General features: G+C 38.0%; 1 protein-coding gene across 4 annotated transcripts in view; it reads left to right on the top strand.

Annotated features, from left to right (window-relative positions):
- Positions 1–1,945, top strand: part of LOC129769456 (leucine zipper protein 1) — a 43,823-nt gene extending 41,878 nt beyond the window's left edge. For 3 of the 4 annotated variants that reach the window (XM_055771743.1, XM_055771745.1, XM_055771746.1), the window contains exon 11: positions 619–1,945. In XM_055771743.1, the coding sequence (XP_055627718.1) occupies positions 619–1,821 (1,203 nt within the window). In that variant the 3' untranslated portion in view covers positions 1,822–1,945. Of the gene's footprint in view, positions 1–75; positions 351–618 lie in introns of all 4 variants that reach the window. The other variant, XM_055771744.1, reaches the window with a different exon arrangement.
- The last annotated feature ends 19,655 nt before the right edge of the window (positions 1,946–21,600 follow it).

Genomic DNA, 21,600 nt, shown 5'->3' with positions numbered 1-21,600 from the left:
GTACGTAACAGAACATCAACCGAACTAATATTTTGTTTCTTTTTTCTCTTCGTCTCTCCACGTGGCAAATTGCAGGCAGGAAATGAATATTCTACAAAACAACCTTGAATTCCTTTCTCAACGCATAGAAACTAGTGCTACCACCGCTAACCTAGATAATCAATACGCTTCTACTGACGCTATCACGAACGACAATCGCTACCCAACTGAATATGCTTCCACTATACCTACTCAAAATAATTATAAAGATTATTCTACAACCGATAACAATGCTGCTGTTGAAGTTGCTCAAACCTATTCAAGCCCATCTCCGAATCAGTCTGTTGTAAGAGAAGACAAAAATTATGAAGGTACCGTTCATACTACCACCAACAGTAACCACTATGGAAACACGACACATCAAATTTTGGCTTACATCCGCTTTGCTCAACTTTATTATCTCAGACTGCCTCCGAGGATAGAAGATAAAAATTATTTATTTCATCAGGTCAACATTCGAACATGGCGCATCCATTTTTTCGTTTATTTCGTTTCTTCCTTAAACTCATTTAATTCTTACCCGACGATCGAACTTTATGTTAGAACCTTACTCATCAAACTCCCTCAATTTCTTCGCAGGCCCTAAAACCGCGTCACGACCCGGCAGCAGTACCGCTCAGTATGTGCCCGTTAGATCAATACAACAGGCGGATAGTGGCGTCGTCGCGAGATCTGCCGCACAGCCACCGACAGGCAGGGCCTCTCGACCCGGATCGCAGTCATCTGATAAGCAGTACGCCGGTGGAAGGCAACAGCCACACGGCGAGCTTTCACGAACCAGTTCCGCCAATGACTACAATGAGCCCAAAGGCAACAAGTACTCCGACGAAAAGCGAAGTGATTCACGACTGTCGCGACAATCGATATCCAATGAAGACACTGTGTCAAAACTACAAGGAAAGGAGTCGGAGTTTGGACATACTGACACTGAGCGATCATCCAGGACCGGTGATAACACAATCGCTAAACCAGACGGCACCAGCAGCAGTGGTCGATTATCTCGCGAGTCCGTTATTGGAAGCGACCGAGCGTCTCGACAATCGATCAGACAACAACAGCAACCATATGTCGAACCAGTTCATCCAAATACCCAGTATGAGTCCGAACGCAATGCCGAGGTGGAACAATATCAACCATCCGCGACCGATCAATATCAGCCAGCCGGTGAGGTGTACGATGAAAATGTCGGATATGACCCTGCCCAATACGATCCCTCACAGCAATACGATCAGAGCCAGTACGAGGGATATGCAGACCAGCAGTACGCACCGGAGTCATACGATCAGCAAGGCTACAGTGAGCAACAGTACCAGGATTATCAGCAACCATATGATGCACAGCAGTACCCCCTTGAGCAAGTATATGATGAATCAAACTATCCCACCACAATCACAGAGCCCCGAACACAGCAACCAACACAGCACGTACCAGCCAACGAACCAGTGCCACTGGAACAAGCAGAAAGCAATCGAAATGTGGGGTACTCACGCAACCGAGGACCCTCGGGAGCCTCCAATCCTCAATCCGGAGGAACACCAAACGGATCTAAGCAGCCACAGCATAAACAGCCAGCAAGCGGCGCCACTAAATAGAAACTACTGTCGCAATAGTTTACCCCGCCAGCTACCACAAAGCTGTGATTTCCAATCCATAGATTCTTACCCTAGTCTCAGCATCAGTAGTCCCAGTTTGTTTGATACTAGTCCGGAGTCTAGTCTAACGCCATCTCCTTCGACTACTGTTCTTAACAACTATAGTGCTGCTAGTCCTAATCCTCCATAGTGATGTTCTTCATAGTCTTTTCAAAATCACGCGCTCAAAAACGGCTGCAAATTTTTCCAAACGCACCAAAAATTTCATTGTTTTCATGATAGTTTTTTGTTTGAAAGATGTCATATTGTTTGCACGAGAGGAAATAAAAATTGAACTAAATCTAAAAATTTCATTGTCTTGTTGAGATTTGTATGCCAAATCACCCATCGGAATCATTGCGAAATCGCAACTAGAACTGGAATCGAATCCGAAACTCCACTCATGATCTGGATGACCATGTATTTTGTTTTGTACGTTATGTTGGCAGCACTGTTAATGATACACAAACATTTAGAGCCCCCGCATACTACAGACTTTCTGTCAACTAGAGGTGTGCAAATCAGCTCATCATGATGAACAGCTCTGATCATATCAGCTCATCTAAATGAGCTGTTCTTTATGAACAGCTCTTCAGCTCAGTTGTCAGTGCCGACTTTCAATTTGGGTCCCAAACTCGATAGCCACGAAGCCAGTTTGAAAATGTTAAAATTCAAATGAAACTTTTCACACCATATTATTAATTACTTGGAACACGTATTCCAGACTATTATTTACAACAGACTCGGCGAGTACAACATTTCCGACATTTTTACTGAGGCTTTACATTACAATAGAAAGTTTTCTTCAAAAAAAAAAAAAATCTTATGAGATTTTTGCACCGCCTGCAAACAAAGTGTTTTTCATTGAAATAGAATACTCATTTGATACACAGAAGTTAATTTTCATTAATAATTTGAATTTTAAAAACGTGTTCATTCTGCCTGAGAGCCAATTATTATTTTTGGCGCCCCCTAAACTGGTAAACAAAGCTCAATGCCGTCAACGCGAATATAACAGTTGAAAAGACGAGGGACAAATGAAACTAAACTGATGTCTTAACACGAAGAGCGAGAGACGGTCAGTTCATTTGAATCTTACAGCTCACACACTCTCTTCAATTCTACAGCTCTTTTCTCTCCTTCATCATCATCAAAGTGAGCTGAAGAGCTGTTTGATTTTTTTTTGCGAGCTGTTCCGCGTCAACTCACTTCAAAGAGTCGATTCTTCGGAACAGCTCATGAGCGGATGGCACATCTCTACTGTCAACCAACAGTTTGGTCGGATCGGCCTTCTGGTGCAAAAACCGACCCAACTGAATCGGCGTAATGTGCGTACATGCATACCTCTCCGTACTGATTAATACTTATGACAGACATACAGCTGTACTACCGTTGTACTTCGAAAATTATATGTCTGTCACCATGTACAGCGCTAGAACCATGCAAGCAACTCGGTACAATCGCTGTACCTGTACCGACCTATTTTACCGCTGTACATGGCTACAGTTGTACTGCGCGCAGCGCCATAGACGGTTAGTGGTGGGTAGCATGAACAAACCGAATCAAAACACTTGGTATACATTCTTTTCATTGACTTTCTCTTGAGTTAATAACTCAGATTGGAAACATATTTGTTGTGTTTGATAGTTTAGACGCTAAATAAAAACCTTTTTGACGTAGGACTACGTCTTTCATTTCTATACCGGGTGTAAAATCAAAGTTTCGAAAACTAAAGCGTTACGCCGGAGAACGAGATTTTGAGCGTTAATAGCTCCTAAACAACTGAACGAAATGGTATGATAAACACTTCGTTCGAAAGATAAAATGTCTACGCGTTATATACTTGTTACTTTCTCATCCAAAAAACTGTTTCAATAGCCTTAAAATTGCTTTCAAAACAGGCTATTGAAATCACCAATCGGTATATAAAGCGAGCGCTGCTCGTAAACCCACTCAGTTATAATTGAACAGCGATTGGAGCATGTTGTCGCTGTTGTGGTGAAGCTAACTTCGTTTATCTTGAAAGCGCTGATGCACGGTATAACCAAGAGCCTGTTTGTGCACCTTAGGCCAGAAGGGAATCCATCAGGACGAGAGTGATGCCACGGTTCCGCTTGAAACATCGGAGCAGCCGCCACACACACATACACGCGCGGAACCCTCGTTGCTCTCATCTTTGCTGAAAAATAATCTACCAGTTCCCCTGGGAATTGAAAAATACATTGATGTGAAAGAGTTTATTTTAATGTTTTCTATCCATACAACACTGCAACCAAATACATTTGGTTTTGTGATTTTTCAATCAATCGCAATTGACAAGAAAGCTTCTGAATATTATTTTCCCCCCTCAGTAGATAATTCTGGTATCCAATATTGGATGCATAACATGAAAAACGGAAAATGTTTCACATCGCCAAAATCATGTAATTTTCGAGCGATTATTTGCTTCCTACTCATATAATGCTGCGACCAAATACATTTCGTTTTGGATTTTTCAATCAAGTGCGATCAAAGAAAGACCACGTCTTTCGGCAATTTATTAAAGGTGCAATGAATCCTAAGAAGTAATTCCCGTTCTACGCGCACTGGCAAACGATGTTTGCTCAAAAATTTCTCAAATGATAAATGGGTGTTGTGAGAAAGGGTTCCCGGAATAAATCGCCACAGAAAACGACTGCAACAGAAACCACCGCTTATAAAATGTGTAGTAGGCTATAAATATTGTGGCGCGGTATTGTATTTCAAAACAAGAATTAACCGGGCAAACGTATCGCCCCAGGCAAACGTAACGCCCCGGGCAGACGTATACCGTCCGACGCTCGCTAGAGCTCGGTCGGACATTGCTAAAGGATCGTATCCTATGTTTCAAACTAACCGGGCAATCAGTGGATCCCAGGTTTGCGTGCGAGACACCGCCGCTTCCGACGGCGGGTCGGCGGTGGACTCGGATTGCGTCATCTTGGCGGCATGGGCCGCCTCGATTCCTTATCCTCGCCAAATGGGGACTTCGTCCCCATTACATTGTCCTCAGAATAAATTTCGAAAAACGAGAACAAGAGAATAAATTTATAATAGAAATGTGAGGCACATGATGTTTTTCCCGCGCCAAATATTTCTAGCCTACTACACTTTTTCTAAGCGGTTGTTTCTGTTGCAGTTGTTTACTGTGGCGATTTATTCCGGTCACCGTGAGAAAGGATGAGCGAACGCAAAAAATATGTAGACTGATTCGATGCAACAGTTATTTTGTATTTTGTTATTTTTGAAATGGAATACAAATCATATCACAATACAAGCAATGTATTATGTATTATACAACTTTCGTGTGATTGCTTTTTTTGCTGAATATTGTGCCTTCAACGTAACGCTCTCGTTTTCGAAGTCTCCCAGATATTCATTTATTCATTCATTCAGAATTGATTCAGAACCAACTAAAAACAAATGATCACTAAATCAAAGATAGTCCTACGTCACCCTTGCGGTTATGCCACAGATATAACCCACTTCCTGTTTTCATTGAAATATTGGTGAAAATACATTGCAATAAATTCAAATTTCTGATAGTCAGTTTGACATGTGGTACAATGTACAACCAAAGTATGTCTGTCATGGTACGAGAGTACCTGCACAACGCTGTACTCTTACAGCGTTAGTACAGCTGTATGTCTGTCCCTGGTATTATACTTATGACAGACATACAGCTGTACTTGCGTTGTACTTCGAAAATTGTATGTCTGTCACCATGTACAGCGCTAGAACCATGCAAGCAACTCGGTACAATCGCTGTACCTGTACCGACCTGTTTTACCGCTGTACATGGCTACAGTTGTACTGTGCGCAGCGCCATAGGCGGTTAGTGGTGGGTAGCATGAACAAGCAGAATCAAATCACTTGATAAACGTTCTTTTCTTTGCCTTTTCTTAAGTTAATAACTCAGATTAGAAACTTTTTTGTTGTGATTGATAGTTTAGACACTAAATAAAAACCTTTTTCATTGAAATATGTGGTGGAAATTGGAAAAATATCTGATTGTCAGTTGTACATACGGTACAATGTACAACCAAAGTATGTCTGTCATGGTACGATGGTACCTGTACAACGCTGTACACGTACAACGCAAGTACAGTTGTATGTCTGTCCCTGGTATTAGAGTGCGTGCGATTTGGCACAGGGGCCGTGCCGTGCCAAACAAAAATGGCACAGAAATGACGTACCGTGGCACAGTGGACATCCATACTTTAAGGGGTGACCCTCGAAAAAATCGATTTTTTTTGCATTTTTGAGAAGCTTATGTCCTCAGAAGTGTTGTCCTGAAAGAATTGTTCGATATTTGATATCGTTGGAAGGCTACAGCCGAAAGTAACTTAATATATCCCTCAAGGGATTTTGTTTCTTTTTTCAAGGGATATATTAAGTATTACTGTGCGAATTTTTGAACGTGTTTTTCTCGAAACCATGTTTTTCAGCTGGAGGTACCGATATCTCAGGATCTACTCGATCAATTTGGCTGAGTTTTTTTTATCAGTATGTAAAACTGAATTATCCAAATCCTTACATAGCCGCTTCAATATCTCATTTTGTTCATTTTTCATGAGCTTCTAAAGTGCGATTTATCATAAAAAATAACTCATTTTTAACAAAAATGGTCGCCATTTTGGCAATTTTCGGAATTTTGAAAAACCCCTATGTAATGATTTAGGTGTTGTCCTAAAGTTTTAAAATATTCGTCGTTCGGCGGCACCCCGTTGCTTCAGAACCGAAGGTCAACAGCGTAATAATCGTTATTCGTAAACTCGAAAATGACAAATACATCTACAAATATAACTTTAACAATAACCAAAATACCCGAACACTTTATTCCTAACACCTGGAAAAAAATCACGAAAATTCATTATTTTTCGACCTTCCAGACAGGGGTCCCTTCTTAAAACATTTTGTATAATATTTTCCCTTCAAGACAATTGTCTTTTTTAATTTCTTTTTCTTCTTTGTATGTTTATTAGATACTTCAAATTCTAAGGTTAATTATCCTTCACTAGAAATCGCCAAGATTTGTTTAGAAACATTTTATAGAGAAATTTTCAAAAGATGAAGTTGGGTGTCTATGAACAGCTTGTAGAGCGGTTAAACAGCGTTAATTTGGTTGATATAAGTAATCATGTTTATTTTGCCTTGTTTCTGCGTTTGTGGTCGTTGTCTATTCTTGCGAGGTGTATCTTCCACAACGAAACTTGTTGCCACAATGGGTGAAAGAATGCCCAGGTTTTTTTTTTGCAATTGGTGCAATGGTAAACCCGCGGTACAAACAGATGCACCGAAAAAAAAATTTCTACTTTCACGTAGTTTGGGAGAACAGAACCGGCGTAAGTCACACGAAAAAAGTGTGAGGGCATATAAACTGTTTTATTGTCTTCCAGAGATGCTGAAGACAATTGTCTAACATCCAGGATCTTCACAAGCTCTCCAATTAACGAGTTTTTAAAACAACCCGTGTATCTTGTCGCCAGATCGAATTTAGAAAACTCCCTTCGCACCCGAGGCAGACAGCCCAATGTGTCGGTGAGAGATGTGTTGGCTCGGTTAGACCTTGATTACATGTCGCAAATACAGGGAAACTTCGATATAAAGTACCCTCGTTATAACGTGCCTTCGATTTAACGTCACTGGATATAACGTACATTTTACCTCGACATAACGTACACATTTCCAAAGTGTAAAGGAACATTTTTTTAAATATTTTTTTCTGAAAGAATAATAAATTATCTGTATTTGATACTGAACATGTTTCGTACCTTTAACCAATTCCGAAATACAACTGGTTTTGTGATTTCGGATTCTAAATGAATCAAACTTTCATCAACAGTGCGAAGGAAAACATCATGAGAAAGGCTAGCTTCGTCGTTTAGTTGAATTTATTCATCAACCTTACCCAAACAGCAACACAATTGACAAATTTACGCAAAGCTGAATCAGCTCATGCGACACCTACATTAGTGCTCAGAACCACAAAAGTAATGATGTTTGTTTATTCTATGCACTGAAAATTTCAGATTCGGTTGCGATTATTCATATTATTTCTGTTTAGATTCATTTCAACCATTAAATGTCGTCCGTATATGGTAAGAAAGTTAGGGCTTTGTATATTTACGATGGTTTTAACACGCGATTGGACTAAAGTCATTGATAATCTTCGAAAACTTTAAGCTTGATGATGCATACAGGTTATTAATACTGTGGGTAATGGTGATGAAATCGATATCATATTGACGAATTTACGCAAAGCTGAATCAGCTCATGCGACATCTACATTAGAGCTCAGAACCACAAAAGTGAGGGTGTTTGTTTATTTTACGCACTGAAAAGCAAGATTCGGTGGTGATTATTCATTTTATTTCAATTTAGATTCATTGCAGCCATTGAATGTCGTCAATATATGGTAATAAAGTTGGAGTTTTGTATATTTACGATGGTTTCAACACGCGATTTGACCAAAGTCATAGATAATGTTCGAAAATTTTAAGTTTGATGATGCATACCGGTTATTGATACTATGGATAATTGCGATGAAATCGATATCTCATCAAATTGGCTGATATCATTGATTATGTAGGGGCCGATACGAGAAGGATTTGCAGAATTTTTAGCGCAAAACACCCTATTCATCGTTTACTTTGTTGAAAAAAATTAAATTTACAATACTTATAACAAGCCATTCCTCGTAATATACATAACACATTGTAAAATGATGATTTTCTAACCTTTTCAGCGTGGAAAGAATACATGAAACCGGGAAATTTGAAGGAAAATTCGGATTTTTCTAACAAATTTAAACGAATTTCATATTAAAAAAAATAAAACATCCTCATTTTACTCGCTGCGCCATCTGGTTGTAAATCCAACGTAAATACAGCAAATCCTTCTCCTATCGACCCCTACAAAACCAATGATATCAGCCAATTTGATATGATATCGATTCCATCGTAATTATCCATAGTATCAATAACCGGTATGCATTATCAAACTTAAAATTTTCGAAGATTATCTATGACTTTGATCAAATCGCGTGTTGAAACCATCGTAAATATACAAAGCCCTAACTTTCTTACCATATACTGATGACATTCAATGGCTGAAATGAATCTAAATTGAAATAAAATGAATAATCACCACCGAATCTTGCTTTTCAGTTCGTAAAATAATCAAACACCCTCACTTTTGTGGATCTGAGTTCTAATGTAGATGTCGCATGAGCTGATTCAGCTTTGCGTAAATTCGTCAATAACGTACAATTCGATACAACGTACAATTTTGAAAGTGAAACGTACATTATATCGCAGTTACCCTGTATATGTTTTCCTAAAAACTATCGATCTTCGTGGATAATTGTCCCTATATCCCTATACCCTCATTCTCTTCCATTGCGAGCAATTGACCCCCTTGCTATAAACAGTAAAATAAGTTGAAATGTAAATATACAATAGATATACGAACAGATTTAAGAATTGAGTGTGTTCTCAACATTGTAACAAATCCCTTATATCCCATCCTTTACCTCAAAAAATATGTCACCCTTCTAAACTCGAGTCCACCGCGAGTAATCGGTTTTCCACCTTAACAGTTTGGCTGAAAAGTTTATAAGATAACACAGTAAAACTGTTTTTTTGCAAAATTCAATTTTATTATTCAACATAACTGCCTTCGAGGGCGATACAGCGTTAATAGCGATCTTGCAACTTTTCGGTACCATTTTTTTAGTACTCTTTCGGTTCTTCATCAAAATAAGCCCTAGTTTCGGTAATCACTTCATCATCGGTCTTAAATTTCTTGCCAGCGAGTATTCTTTTCAGGTCTGCGAACAGAAAATAGTCGCTGGGGCCAGATTTTGAGAATACGGTGGATGCGGAAGCAATTCGAAGCCCAATAAATGCAATTACATACGAAATTCGTTTTTTTTCCATTTTTTTCACAATAACAAAAGTTGCTTCACTCCGATTGTTGTCAAATTTTGACGCGTATCCATTGAAAGATGATGCTTTGTGATAGTCAAGTAGATTTTTGCAAGAGACGCCATCTAGACGTCAACTTTATGATCTTTTCAGCCGAACTGCTACTAATCATAGAGTTTTTTATATCTAGTTTTATAATAACTCCGTCATTGTTGAAATTCGACCATATGCGGAGGATGATTTTTTCAATAATATACGGGTGAAGGCTGATAAATAATGCACATACACGCTTGTAGAAAACGAACAAAAACAAATAACAAGGTTGGCAAAAAACAAATCTTTACCTTCAAAACATGTATTATTTTTCGACATAGTTACCCTTCAGGCATTACACAATTCTCCCAACGTGTAACAAGTTTTTTCATACCCTCACTGATAAATTCATCCGATTTTTCTGAAATCCAGAACGGGATAGCTGCTATCACCTCATTGTAAGAGCTGTAATGATTATCCTTAAGGTCTCTCTCTCTAGTAGAGGAAAAAAATCGCATGACACAAGGTTGGGAGAATACGGGAAATTGGTGGAATTAATTCAAACTTCAGGTTTTTCAGAGTCTCAGTTGCACGTGAAGTGTGTGAACGAACGTTATCGTGTTTCAATATTATTGGTTACCTCTATCAAGACAAACTCATCGTCGAAGGTGTTCCGGTGTCTGTATATACTGTATATTAGACGACTTTCACTTGATACTCATATTGATGGAGTTTCAAAAAAATATATTTAAGGCGCCATTTTGTGGTGGCGGTCATTTTGAATTTGCATTTATCATAAATAACTGCTAGTCAAGCCCTTTCATTTAATACTCATATTGATAGGGTTTTGAAAAAAATATATGCTGCCATTTGTGGTGGCGGCCATTTTTTCATAAATAACTGTGTTCTCTTAATCAAGCCCTTTCATTTGATAGTTTCGAAAAAAATAAATATGGCGCCATTTTGTGGTGGCGGCCATTTTGGATTTGCATTTTTCAAAAATAACTGTGTTCTACTAGTCAAGCAGTTTCATTTGATACCCATATTGATGGGGTTTTAAAAAAATATATTTATGGTGCCATTTTGAGGTGGCAGCCATTTTGAATTTGCATTTATCCTAAATAACTGTGTTCTACTAGTCAAGCCCTTCCAATTGATACTCATATTGATGGGGTTTTGAAAAAAAAATATAGCGCCATTTTGTGGTGGCGGCCATTCTTTATTTGCATTTTTTTCATAAATAACTGTGTTCTACTAGTCAAGCCCTTTCATTTGATACCCATATTGATGGGATTTTGAGAAAATATGCAGTCCGCTATTTTTTTTTTGCTTTTCAAGACAATGAAATACGCAGTTTTATAATGATAGCAGAGATAAAGTTGTGCTGACAAGAAAGGGGTAAAATTTCTATTACTAAGTTCATCGCCTAGCGTGATTCGGATGTTTTTATTGCGGGGCCCAAATTGTCGGTCTGTACGCTAGTAATCAGAGAAATAAACGGGAAACAATAATTATTTTTACTTTTGAAAACCAGCACTGAATCGATTCCCTGCATACAAACATACAAACAGGGCAAGCAACAGAACCGTTTAGTAGAAATAGGGTTTTGAATCTGTGCACATTTGTGTAGCTGTGTATCATTTGTACCATTTGTGCCGTTTGTGCCATTTGTACCATTTGTGCCATTCGTGCCATTCGTGTCATTCGTGCCATTCGTGCCATTCGTGCCATTCGTGCCATTTGTGCCAATCTGTGTCAAGCTGTGCCAGCTGTGCCAACCGTGCCAAGTGTACCATAGCACAGCTCTGTGCCGTACCAAATAGTACAGAATTTTTTCGTACCAATGGCACACGCATATTACATAAGTGACATGGACATTTTGCTTACTATCTTTACTTTTGGCATGTTAGAATACAGCATTGTATAAAATAAGTGAAAAAAAAAACTTTTTAAGTTAAACGGTTTCTTTGTGATTAAACATAATAATTATACAGATGATGTACTAAAAGCTAGAAAATAATTTGACGAGTAGCAGTTAGCAGTTATCATACCCCTTACTTCATTAACCCTTTCCCGTACAACATCGAATCTCACTCGTGGGTACTTGAATAACATAAGGCGCTAGAACGTTCAGCAGGCTAGTGAAATCACTTGATGTGTGACGTTTTAAATAATACGGGAAGGGGTTAATCATGGACATTGATGAGACTAAAATAAAATCGAGAGGCATATTATGAACCCATTAAATGTGGATAATGGAAATCCAAAGTGAATGAAACCATTCAAAAAAGTAGAAGGGTCTGAGCCTAGGGGCACGGAAGGAAGTTTGACGTAGGACTGTGATTGTTCAGTACACTTGGTTATTTTAAATATAATTCTTTTCATTGTTCAGAAATCTGTTAGATTAACTTTTTTGAAACTCTAAATAGTAGCCCTGAGAAGGGCCGTTCGTTATTTGTACTCATAACCTTCAAACGGTTCATAACGAACAAAGGTAGACAATAAGCTTCTGGCAGGTTGTTCAACTGTCTAATTGAAAATGATTAATGAATATCAGCGGGACATATAACAGTAGATGAATATATAGAATGGTAGATGAAGTATATGTGAATCGGTAAAAAATTATATCGTCATTGATTATATTGAATATGAAATCTATGGGGAAGAAACGAAAAAACAAGTTGAAAATACTCCCGATTTCGTGATAGCATCGAAAGCAGTAGCTTTTTCTGTGAAATAATGTTCGTTTGCAGACTATCACAATCATGTCGTATTGGTTCTGCTGCTCGATCTATCATAGAAGGAATTGAATCATTTAGAATTATGAATATGAGTCATGAAGAATATTAATATCTCAATAAATCTTCGCATGCTAATTGCTGCCTCCTCCTAATTAATGAACGATCACTGCATGAGTGACACTTTCCTCGTAGCTTTGCTGAAATCTCGCATGAAGTTTGAGTGATGAATGAAATCTTGCATCTGATTACTTTAACACCTTGCTAATTTGTTAGATAGAACGAATCATTGCACGCAATTTTGTGTTACATACAACATTCATGGGAGCGAAGTAGGAAGAAAAAATGCATAACACATGATTTACCTTCCCACCTGCTCGCAAACATACCTCTTTTATTTGTTGAATTGTTCACTTGTTTTATTATTTCCACTGTTGATGTCTCAGGCGAAAAAAATTGTGGATAAATTTGCCGTCTAATGGTATATATTATAACATATACCGTAAGAACGATTCTGCGTAATATGCATTTGAAAACTCTTAATAAACGTTACATTTTTCGTAGAGTGACCCCCCTATATAGAAATCAAAGACGCAGTTCTACGTAAAAAGTAATTGGTTATTTGAGGACTGCGGCCATCTTGGATTTGTATTTTTCACTAGCTAACCGGAATATATGGGGGGTAAAATGAAAACATAAACACTGAACATGCAGGAAAAAATGCAAGATTTCGAATGTTTATAACTCGAACATTTTCTACTGGATCGGAAAGATGTTTGCATCAATTGATAGGGAATATTTCTACGCATCTATCGCAATTAATAAAATGTCATTTTTCATTAGATAAATAATTGAATAACTGTAAAATGTTAAGCGTTATCTAAACGCCCTAACTGCCTCGTTTTTATTGGCCCGATTTACGGTTTCCCCAACACAGACTTCAAAACCAAGCAGCGTTGGGAAAATTGGAATTGAAAATACATGAAAGTAGGGGGACTTTTGTTCTCTCCGAAATATGTTCCCTAACACAGACTTCAAAACCAAGCAGCATTGGCGAAACCGACATTGCAAATACATGAAAGTAGGGGCAGCTTTTGTTCCCACCGAAATGCGTTTCTCTAACACAGACTTCAAATCCAAGGAGCGTGGGGAATTTGGCATTGCAAATACATGCAATTCGGGGGCATTTTTGTTCCGACTGAAATGTGTTTCCCTACCACAGACTTCAAATCCATGGAGCGAGGGAAAATTGGCATTGCTAATACATGCAAGTCAAGGGCAATTTGTTCCGACTAAAATATGTTTCCCCAACACAGGCTTCAGAACCAAGGTGTCTAGGAAAATTGGGATTGCAAATTCATGCAGGTCGGGAGTATTTTTGTTCCGACTGAAATCTGATTACCTTTAAAGACTTCTAAACCAAGGTGTCTGGGGAAATCGGCATTGCAAATACATGCAAACTACGAGTACTTTTATACTCGTTTGCCTTTGTGCAGACTCGAATGCGTTTCCCTAACACGGTCTCCTAAACTTAGGTACCTGGTAAGATCGTGCAGACACTAGAGACATGGCATTTGTTCGAACTTTTTACTCACAACGCAAATATATTGAATTCAATTGAATTCGGAAATTGTTTCATTCAATCAAAAATTCAATCAATACATACAAATGATTACTAAGCTAAGGACTACCTTGCGGTTATATCATAGATATAACCCACCCATTTTTTTTTGTAATCAATTTCTCCAAACGTTCACGTTTTCTTACCAACGGTCATGGGTCCAATCACAGAACTGTTCATTGATTCATCTTCTAATTGACCCTTTACGGTTTACTTTTAACATAAATTTCCTAGGACTTCTACCAAAACTCGCCATTATAATATCAGATTATTTTCAGATACAATTCTCGTCCAAGATTTTTCATTCACTTGCAAATAACATGTTTCTCCGTTACATCGAATAAATGTTTGATACAGAAAATATAATAGATTTAGAATTTCGTTGGCGCAAACATCAAATGGACTAACAACGCTTGTCACTATGTATTTGTAGAACATATTCGAATAGAATTTCCCGAATTTTCCCATTTCCCTTCAGAGTTTTCCTAAAATTTTCAATTGTCATGTTTGGTTGAAATATGTGTAATATTTTTATGGGACCCCCTCTCCATTCCATAGGAGGGAGGGGTGTCATACCATCATAGAAACATTTCTCGTACCCAAAAACCCTCACATCCCAAATTTGGCTCCATTTGCTTGATTAGTTCTCGAGTTATGCAGAAATCCCCCTCTTAGAGAGAGGGGAGATGTGTCTATCCAACATAGAAACATTTATTGCACTCTTCAACCTCCATATGCCAAATTTGCGTTCTTTGTTTGATTAATTCTAAAGTTATGAAGAAACTTGTTTTTCATTTGTATGGCAGCGACCCCTTAGAGAGGGGAGAGGTGTGTCTATCCAACACAGAAACATTTATTGCACCCTAAAACCTCCACATGCCAAATTTGGGTTCGTTTGCTTGATTAATTCTAAAGTTATCAAGAAATTTGTTTTTCATTTGTTTGGCAGCGCCCCCTTAGAGAGGGGAGAGGTGTGTCTATCCAACACAGAAACATTTATTGCACCCTAAAACCTCCACATGCCAAATTTGGGTTCGTTTGCTTGATTAATTCTAAAGTTATCAAGAAATTTGTTTTTCATTTGTATGGCAGCGCCCCCTTAGAGAGGGGAGAGGTGTGTCTATCCAACACAGAAACATTTATTGCACCCTAAAACCTCCACATGCTAAATTTGGGTTCGTTTGCTTGATTAGTTCTCGGGTTATGCTCAAATTTGTGTTTCATTTGTATGGTAAGGCCGTTTTTTTTGGTTGTTGGGTATTGTTTGTTCACTCCACCAGTATCTACAACCGAGTTATGATGACAGAAGAATGGTAATTAGTCGTTAGATGGTGCATATCAGATAGAAGAGGCCGAAGTGGAATGAGATATGATGAAAACCGCCTTCTGTGACCCTAGACAAGATACCTCCTGTGTTATGTGTGGATAAAATAAAGAAAAACAGAAAGTGGGTTATATCTATGGTATAACCGCAATGGTGACGTAGGACTATCGTTAATTCAGTGATTCTTTGTTTGAAGTTGAATCTGAATCCATTCTGAATGAATGAATAAATGAATATTTGGGGGACTTCGAAAACGAGAGCCTTACGTTGGAGATACAAGGTTTTATGCATCCAATATTGGATACGGAAATATCCTACTGATGGGGAAGAATAATCTTCAGAAGCTATCCTGTTAATTGCGATTGATTAAAAAATCACAAAACCAAATGTATTTGGTCACAGTGTTACATGGATAGAAAACATTAAAATAAACTCTTTCTCATGAATGTATTTTTAAATTCCCAGAGGAACTGGCAGATTATTTTCAGTAACGATTAGATATTTCCACATTTTCCTCGATACTGGAAGCCCACCAGTGGTTAATGCTTATTCGATATCCACCTGTTAATAGCACTTGATTGAAAAACATTTGGTCACAGTGTTACATGGATATTTTGTTAATTTCGATTGATTGAAAAATCACAAAACCAAATGTATTTGGTCACAGTGTTACATGGATAGAAAACATTCAGATAAACTCTTTCACATGAATGTAATTTTAAATTCCCAGAGGAACTAGCAGATTATTTTCCGGATCTTTCTCGATGCTGAACGGCATCCAAACGGAAAGAATTCCGTGCGTGTATGTGTATGTGTAGCGGCTGCTTCGATGGTCACCTTCTCTTCTCCTGAAGGATCGGCTTCTCTGTGCTCCCTCACAGTTTCAAACAAACTGCTTGCGTTTCAGGGCAGATCTCAATCCTTCGCCGTCCAGCATCCTCAGCAACGATGTTGTCTTGTCGATGTCCTCACGAAAAATGAATGCGTCTCACCACCAGAATTTCGCTTAAGTATGCTTTTTGTGCGTGATTGAATCGAGAGAAGGCGTGGTTTACGATGGCAATATGGAAGGCAAACCAGAGGGGAATGAACTCTTTGAGTTTGGAACTTTCGGCGACTGAGCAATAATCGATTGCGGGCGCATACAATATTGGATACGGAAATATCCTACTGATGGGGAAGAATAATCTTCAGAAGCTATTTTGTTAATTTCGATTGATTGAAAAATCACAAAACCAAATGTATTTGGTCACAGTGTTACATGGATAGAAAACATCAAAATAAACTCTTTCACATGAATGTAATTTTAAATTCCCAGAGGAACTAGCAGATTATTTTCCGGATCTTTCTCGATGCTGAACGGCATCCAAACGGAAAGAATTCCGTGCGTGTATGTGTATGTGTAGCGGCTGCTTCGATGGTCACCTTCTCTTCTCCTGAAGGATCGGCTTCTCTGTGCTCCCTCACAGTTTCAAACAAACTGCTTGCGTTTCAGGGCAGATCTCAATCCTTCGCCGTCCAGCATCCTCAGCAACGATGTTGTCTTGTCGATGTCCTCACGAAAAATGAATGCGTCTCACCACCAGAATATCGCTTAAGTATGCTTTTTGTGCGTGATTGAATCGAGAGAAGGCGTGGTTTACGATGGCAATATGGAAGGCAAACCAGAGGGGAATGAACTCTTTGAGTTTGGAACTTTCGGCGACTGAGCAATAATCGATTGCGGGCGCATACAATATTGGATACGGAAATATCCTACTGATGGGGAAGAATAATCTTCAGAAGCTATTTTGTTAATTTCGATTGATTGAAAAATCACAAAACCAAATGTATTTGGTCACAGTGTTACATGGATAGAAAACATTCAGATAAACTCTTTCACATGAATGTATTTTTAAATTCCCAGAGGAACTGGCAGATTATTTTCCGGATCTTTCTCGATGCTGAATGGCATCCAAACGGAAAGAATTCCGCGCGTGTATGTGTGTGTGTGTAGCGGCTGCTTCGATATTTTCCCGGGGAACCGTTTGTGGCATCACTCTCCTCCTGATGGATTCATGTCTGGCCTAAGGTGCACAAACAGGCTCTTGGTGACACCGTTCATCCGCGCTTTCATGATAAACGAAGAGCTTCACCACAACAGCGACAACATGCTCCAATCGCTGTTCAATTAGAACTGAGTGGATTTCCGAGCAGCGCTCGCTTATATACCAATTGGTGATTTCAATAGCCTGTTTTGAAAGCAATTTTAAGACTATTGAAACAAGTTTTTGGATCAAAAAGTAACAAGTATAGAACGCGTAGACATTTTATCTTTCGAATGAAGTGTTTATCATACCATTTCGTTCAGTTGTTTAGGAGCTATTAACGCTCAAAATCTCGGTCTCCGGCGTAACGCTTTCGTTTTCGAAACTTTGATTTTACACCCCGGTATAGAAATGAAAGACGTAGTCCTACGTCAAAAAAACTCGTCAATGTTATATAAGATAATTATCCACACCGAACAAAATTATATATTTTTCTCATCAGTGAAAACATGGTACCGTTCTGAATCATATTTCGGACACTTCGTTCTAATATCTTGAAATGCTTAATGCACTGATGATATAACTATAAAATTAATATCACAATTGCTTTTTTAGAGTAATCCCTTGGTTTCACTATCATTTCATTTGAGAACTACATTTGAATTATAACATAATCGACAAAAATCTGATAACACTACTCATTATCGTTTGCGTTTGACGTTTGCTTAGCGTGAGCACGTAAAATTTACCCGTTCGTCAATATTTAAATTTCTCCCGTGTTTCGTCAGTTCTCATTATCGTTAGCAGTTTACTGTGATTGCTTGGTAAGTGTTTCGCAGTTGACTATAAAATATAATCAAGTGTAATGTAATTTTCGTTCAAAAAATTACAAAATTTGAATTCAATCTGTCCGAAATTTGATTTTTATTCGCTTCATTTGAAAAACATTTTATTCGATGATTTTTTTTATGTATTCAATCAAATAAGTACCAAAGTAGGAAGCTTAAAAGCATGTTGAACTAATTTCTTAAAAATATCAACCAAATAATACCTATGCATAAAGTTGAGACCTGTTTTCTGTATCATATGTAAACATATTTGAAATGGAAAAGGTAATTTTCTTTTATAATTTTTAGTTCCTGAGTGTTTATTCAACTCAATGCGAATTTCAATTGGACTATTAACACCTAATACTATATGTAGAGCATATGAGAAAACACTCTTTCGAATATTTCTTCATTATTCCAACTTTTCTCGCCGTATAAACTTTCCTTGGGTGAAAATGAACAAAACAAAACAAACAGCTTAAACCGAACCATCCGTTCTTGAGCTGAAACACACCTAGGTTTTTATTTATGAAAATTGAAATAAACCGTTTCATATATCAAGTCATTTTTAATACAACTGCTACCGTATACAATGTTACACTTAAACTCGTGCTAAATTTTTCACAATACACCATCGGTCATCGATATGGAATTTCACGAAGCAACCAAATTTATGTTCCAAATTTAAATTAATCGTATCACTCACCTTACTTGCAACATAAAAATTCCACCGACTTGCATATATTTGCAATGCAGATTTCCCCCAGGCACCTTGGTTTTGATATCTCTGTTAGGGAGTACATACTTCTCGATAGGAACAAAAGCTCCCCCTTATTTCATGTATTTGCAATGTCGATTTCCCCCAAGCAGCTTGGCTTTGATGTCTCTGTTAGGGAACCGCCGCATGTGTAGTCAATTTTGACCACACAGCAGTGGGTATTTCCGTTAAGATACGGATTGAGATTTTTCAGTTGTTCGATGGTTAGTTTCATGACATATATTATTTTATTCAAATTCGTTATAAAAAAAATTTGTTATGGAGTGCCGAAATCAATTGACGCAAAAATTTCATCAATCCATCATGAAATGACTGATCAGTAAGCGTTTGAAATTGGACAATTTTCACGATGTGCTCGATTTTCTATTTTCAATTTGTACCCCAATATGTTCCCGAAAGACGTAATCCTACGTCAAAAAATATTCACTGTTTCACCGTTTTGTAGTGGTGGTCATTTTGGATTTGATTTTTTTATCAATAACTATGTTCTACTAGTCAAGCCCTTTTTTTGATACTCATATTGATGAGGTTTTTATAAAAATAGTAGGAGTAACTCGGCATTGCAAATACATGTAAGTATTTTTGTTCCGACTGAGATGTGTTTCCCTAACATAGACTTCAAATCCATGGAGCGTGGAGATATTAGCATTGCAAATTCATGCAAGTCGGAGGTATTTTTGTTCCGACTGAAATGTGTTCGCCTAATACCATGGACAAACATACAACTGTACTAGCGTTGTACGTGTACAGCGTTGTACAGGTACCACGATAGCATGACACACATACTTTGGTTGTACATTGTACCGCATGTCAAACTGACAATCAGAAATTTGAATATATATCATTGTATTTTCACCAATATTTCAATGAAAAAGGTTTTTATTTAGCGTCTAAACTATCAAACACACCAAATTTGTATCTAATCTGAGTCATTAATTTAAGAGAAAGTCAATGAAAAGAATGTATACCAAGTGTTTTGATTCGGTTTGTTCATTCTACCCACCACTAACCGTCTATGGCGCTGCACACAGTACAACTGTAGCCACGTACAGCGGTATAATAGGTCGGTACAGGTACAGTTATTGTACCGAGTTGCTTACATTGTTCTAGCGCTGTACATGGTGACAGACATACAATTTTCGAAGTACAACGCAAGTACAGCTGTATGTCTGTCATAAGTATAATACCATGGACAGACATACAGCTGTACTTGCGTTGTACGTGTACAGCGTTGAACGGGTACCATCGTAGCATGACAGACATACTTTGGTTGTACATTGTACCGTATGTCAAACTGACAATCAGAAATTTGGCCAATTTTCATCACATATTTCAATGAAAAAGGTTTTTAATTAGCGTCTAAACTATCAAACACAACAAACAAGTTCCCAATCTGAGTTATTAACTCAAGAGAAAGCCAGTGAAAAGAATGTTTACCAAGTGTTTTGATTCGGTTTGTTCATGCTACCCACCACTAACCGCGTATGGCGCTGTGCACAGTACAGCTGTAGCCATGTACAGCGGTAAAATAGGTCGGTACAGGTACAACGATTGTACCGAGTTGCTTGCATGGTTCTAGCGCTGTACATGACATGACAGACATACAATTTTCGAAGTACAACGCAAGTACAGCTGTATGTCTGTCATAAGTATAACGCTGTTATACCAGGGACAGACATACAGCTGTACTTGCGTTGTACGTGTACAGCGTTGTACAGGTACCATCGTACCATGACAGACATACTTTGGTTGTACATTGTACCGTATGTCAAACTGACAATCAGATATTTTTCCAATTTCCACCACATATTTCAATGAAAAAGGTTTTTATTTAGTGTCTAAACTATCAATCACAACAAAAAAAATTTTAATCTGAGTTATTAACTTAAAAGAAAGTCAATGAAAAGAACGTTTATCAAGTGATTTGATTCTGCTGGTTCATGCTACCCACCACTAACCGTCTATGGCGCTGCGCACAGTACAACTGTAGCCATGTACAGCGGTAAAACAGGTCGGTACAGGTACAGCGATTGTACCGAGTTGCTTGCATGGTTCTAGCGCTGTACATGGTGACAGACATACAATTTTCGAAGTACAACGCAAGTACAGTTGTATGTCTGTCATAAGTATAACTTGTTCTTCTAAACTTAAGGTGGCCGTACACTGTTTGCCCGGAGGTCAAATATTTTATATTTTTTGACAGATAAGGTTTGATTTGATATTTGTACAAACACTATTTTGTTTGCCACTCTTCAATTTTCAACAGTAGTAAACAATATCAAACACTGAACATGGAAAAAATCAACTGAAATATTCAAGGTAACCTAACCATGTACCGACAGGTTTGAAGATCAGACTGAAAAAATATTTTAGGCATCCAATAATTGAATATTTGCTTGTCGTGTTTTGTGTAGAAAACATTTGATCAGTACACGTTGACCAAATTTTATCTGTCAAAAAGAGTCAAATATTTGACTTCGGTCAAACAGTGTAAGGGTGCTCTTAGGAACCTGGGAAAATCGTGCAGACACTAGAGACGAATGAACTTTCAAGTTTAAAGCCTCTATAGTATAAAAGTAGAAGTAGATGTTGAAGTTGTTGATTCGTGCAAGCCGGAGGTACTTCTGCATGTTTTT

Source organism: Toxorhynchites rutilus, chromosome 2 (assembly GCF_029784135.1).
Source record: "Toxorhynchites rutilus septentrionalis strain SRP chromosome 2, ASM2978413v1, whole genome shotgun sequence".
NCBI lineage: Eukaryota > Metazoa > Arthropoda > Insecta > Diptera > Culicidae > Toxorhynchites > Toxorhynchites rutilus.
The sequence above is the reverse complement of the archived record's forward strand: the minus strand, read 5'-3'. Positions and strand labels throughout refer to the sequence as shown.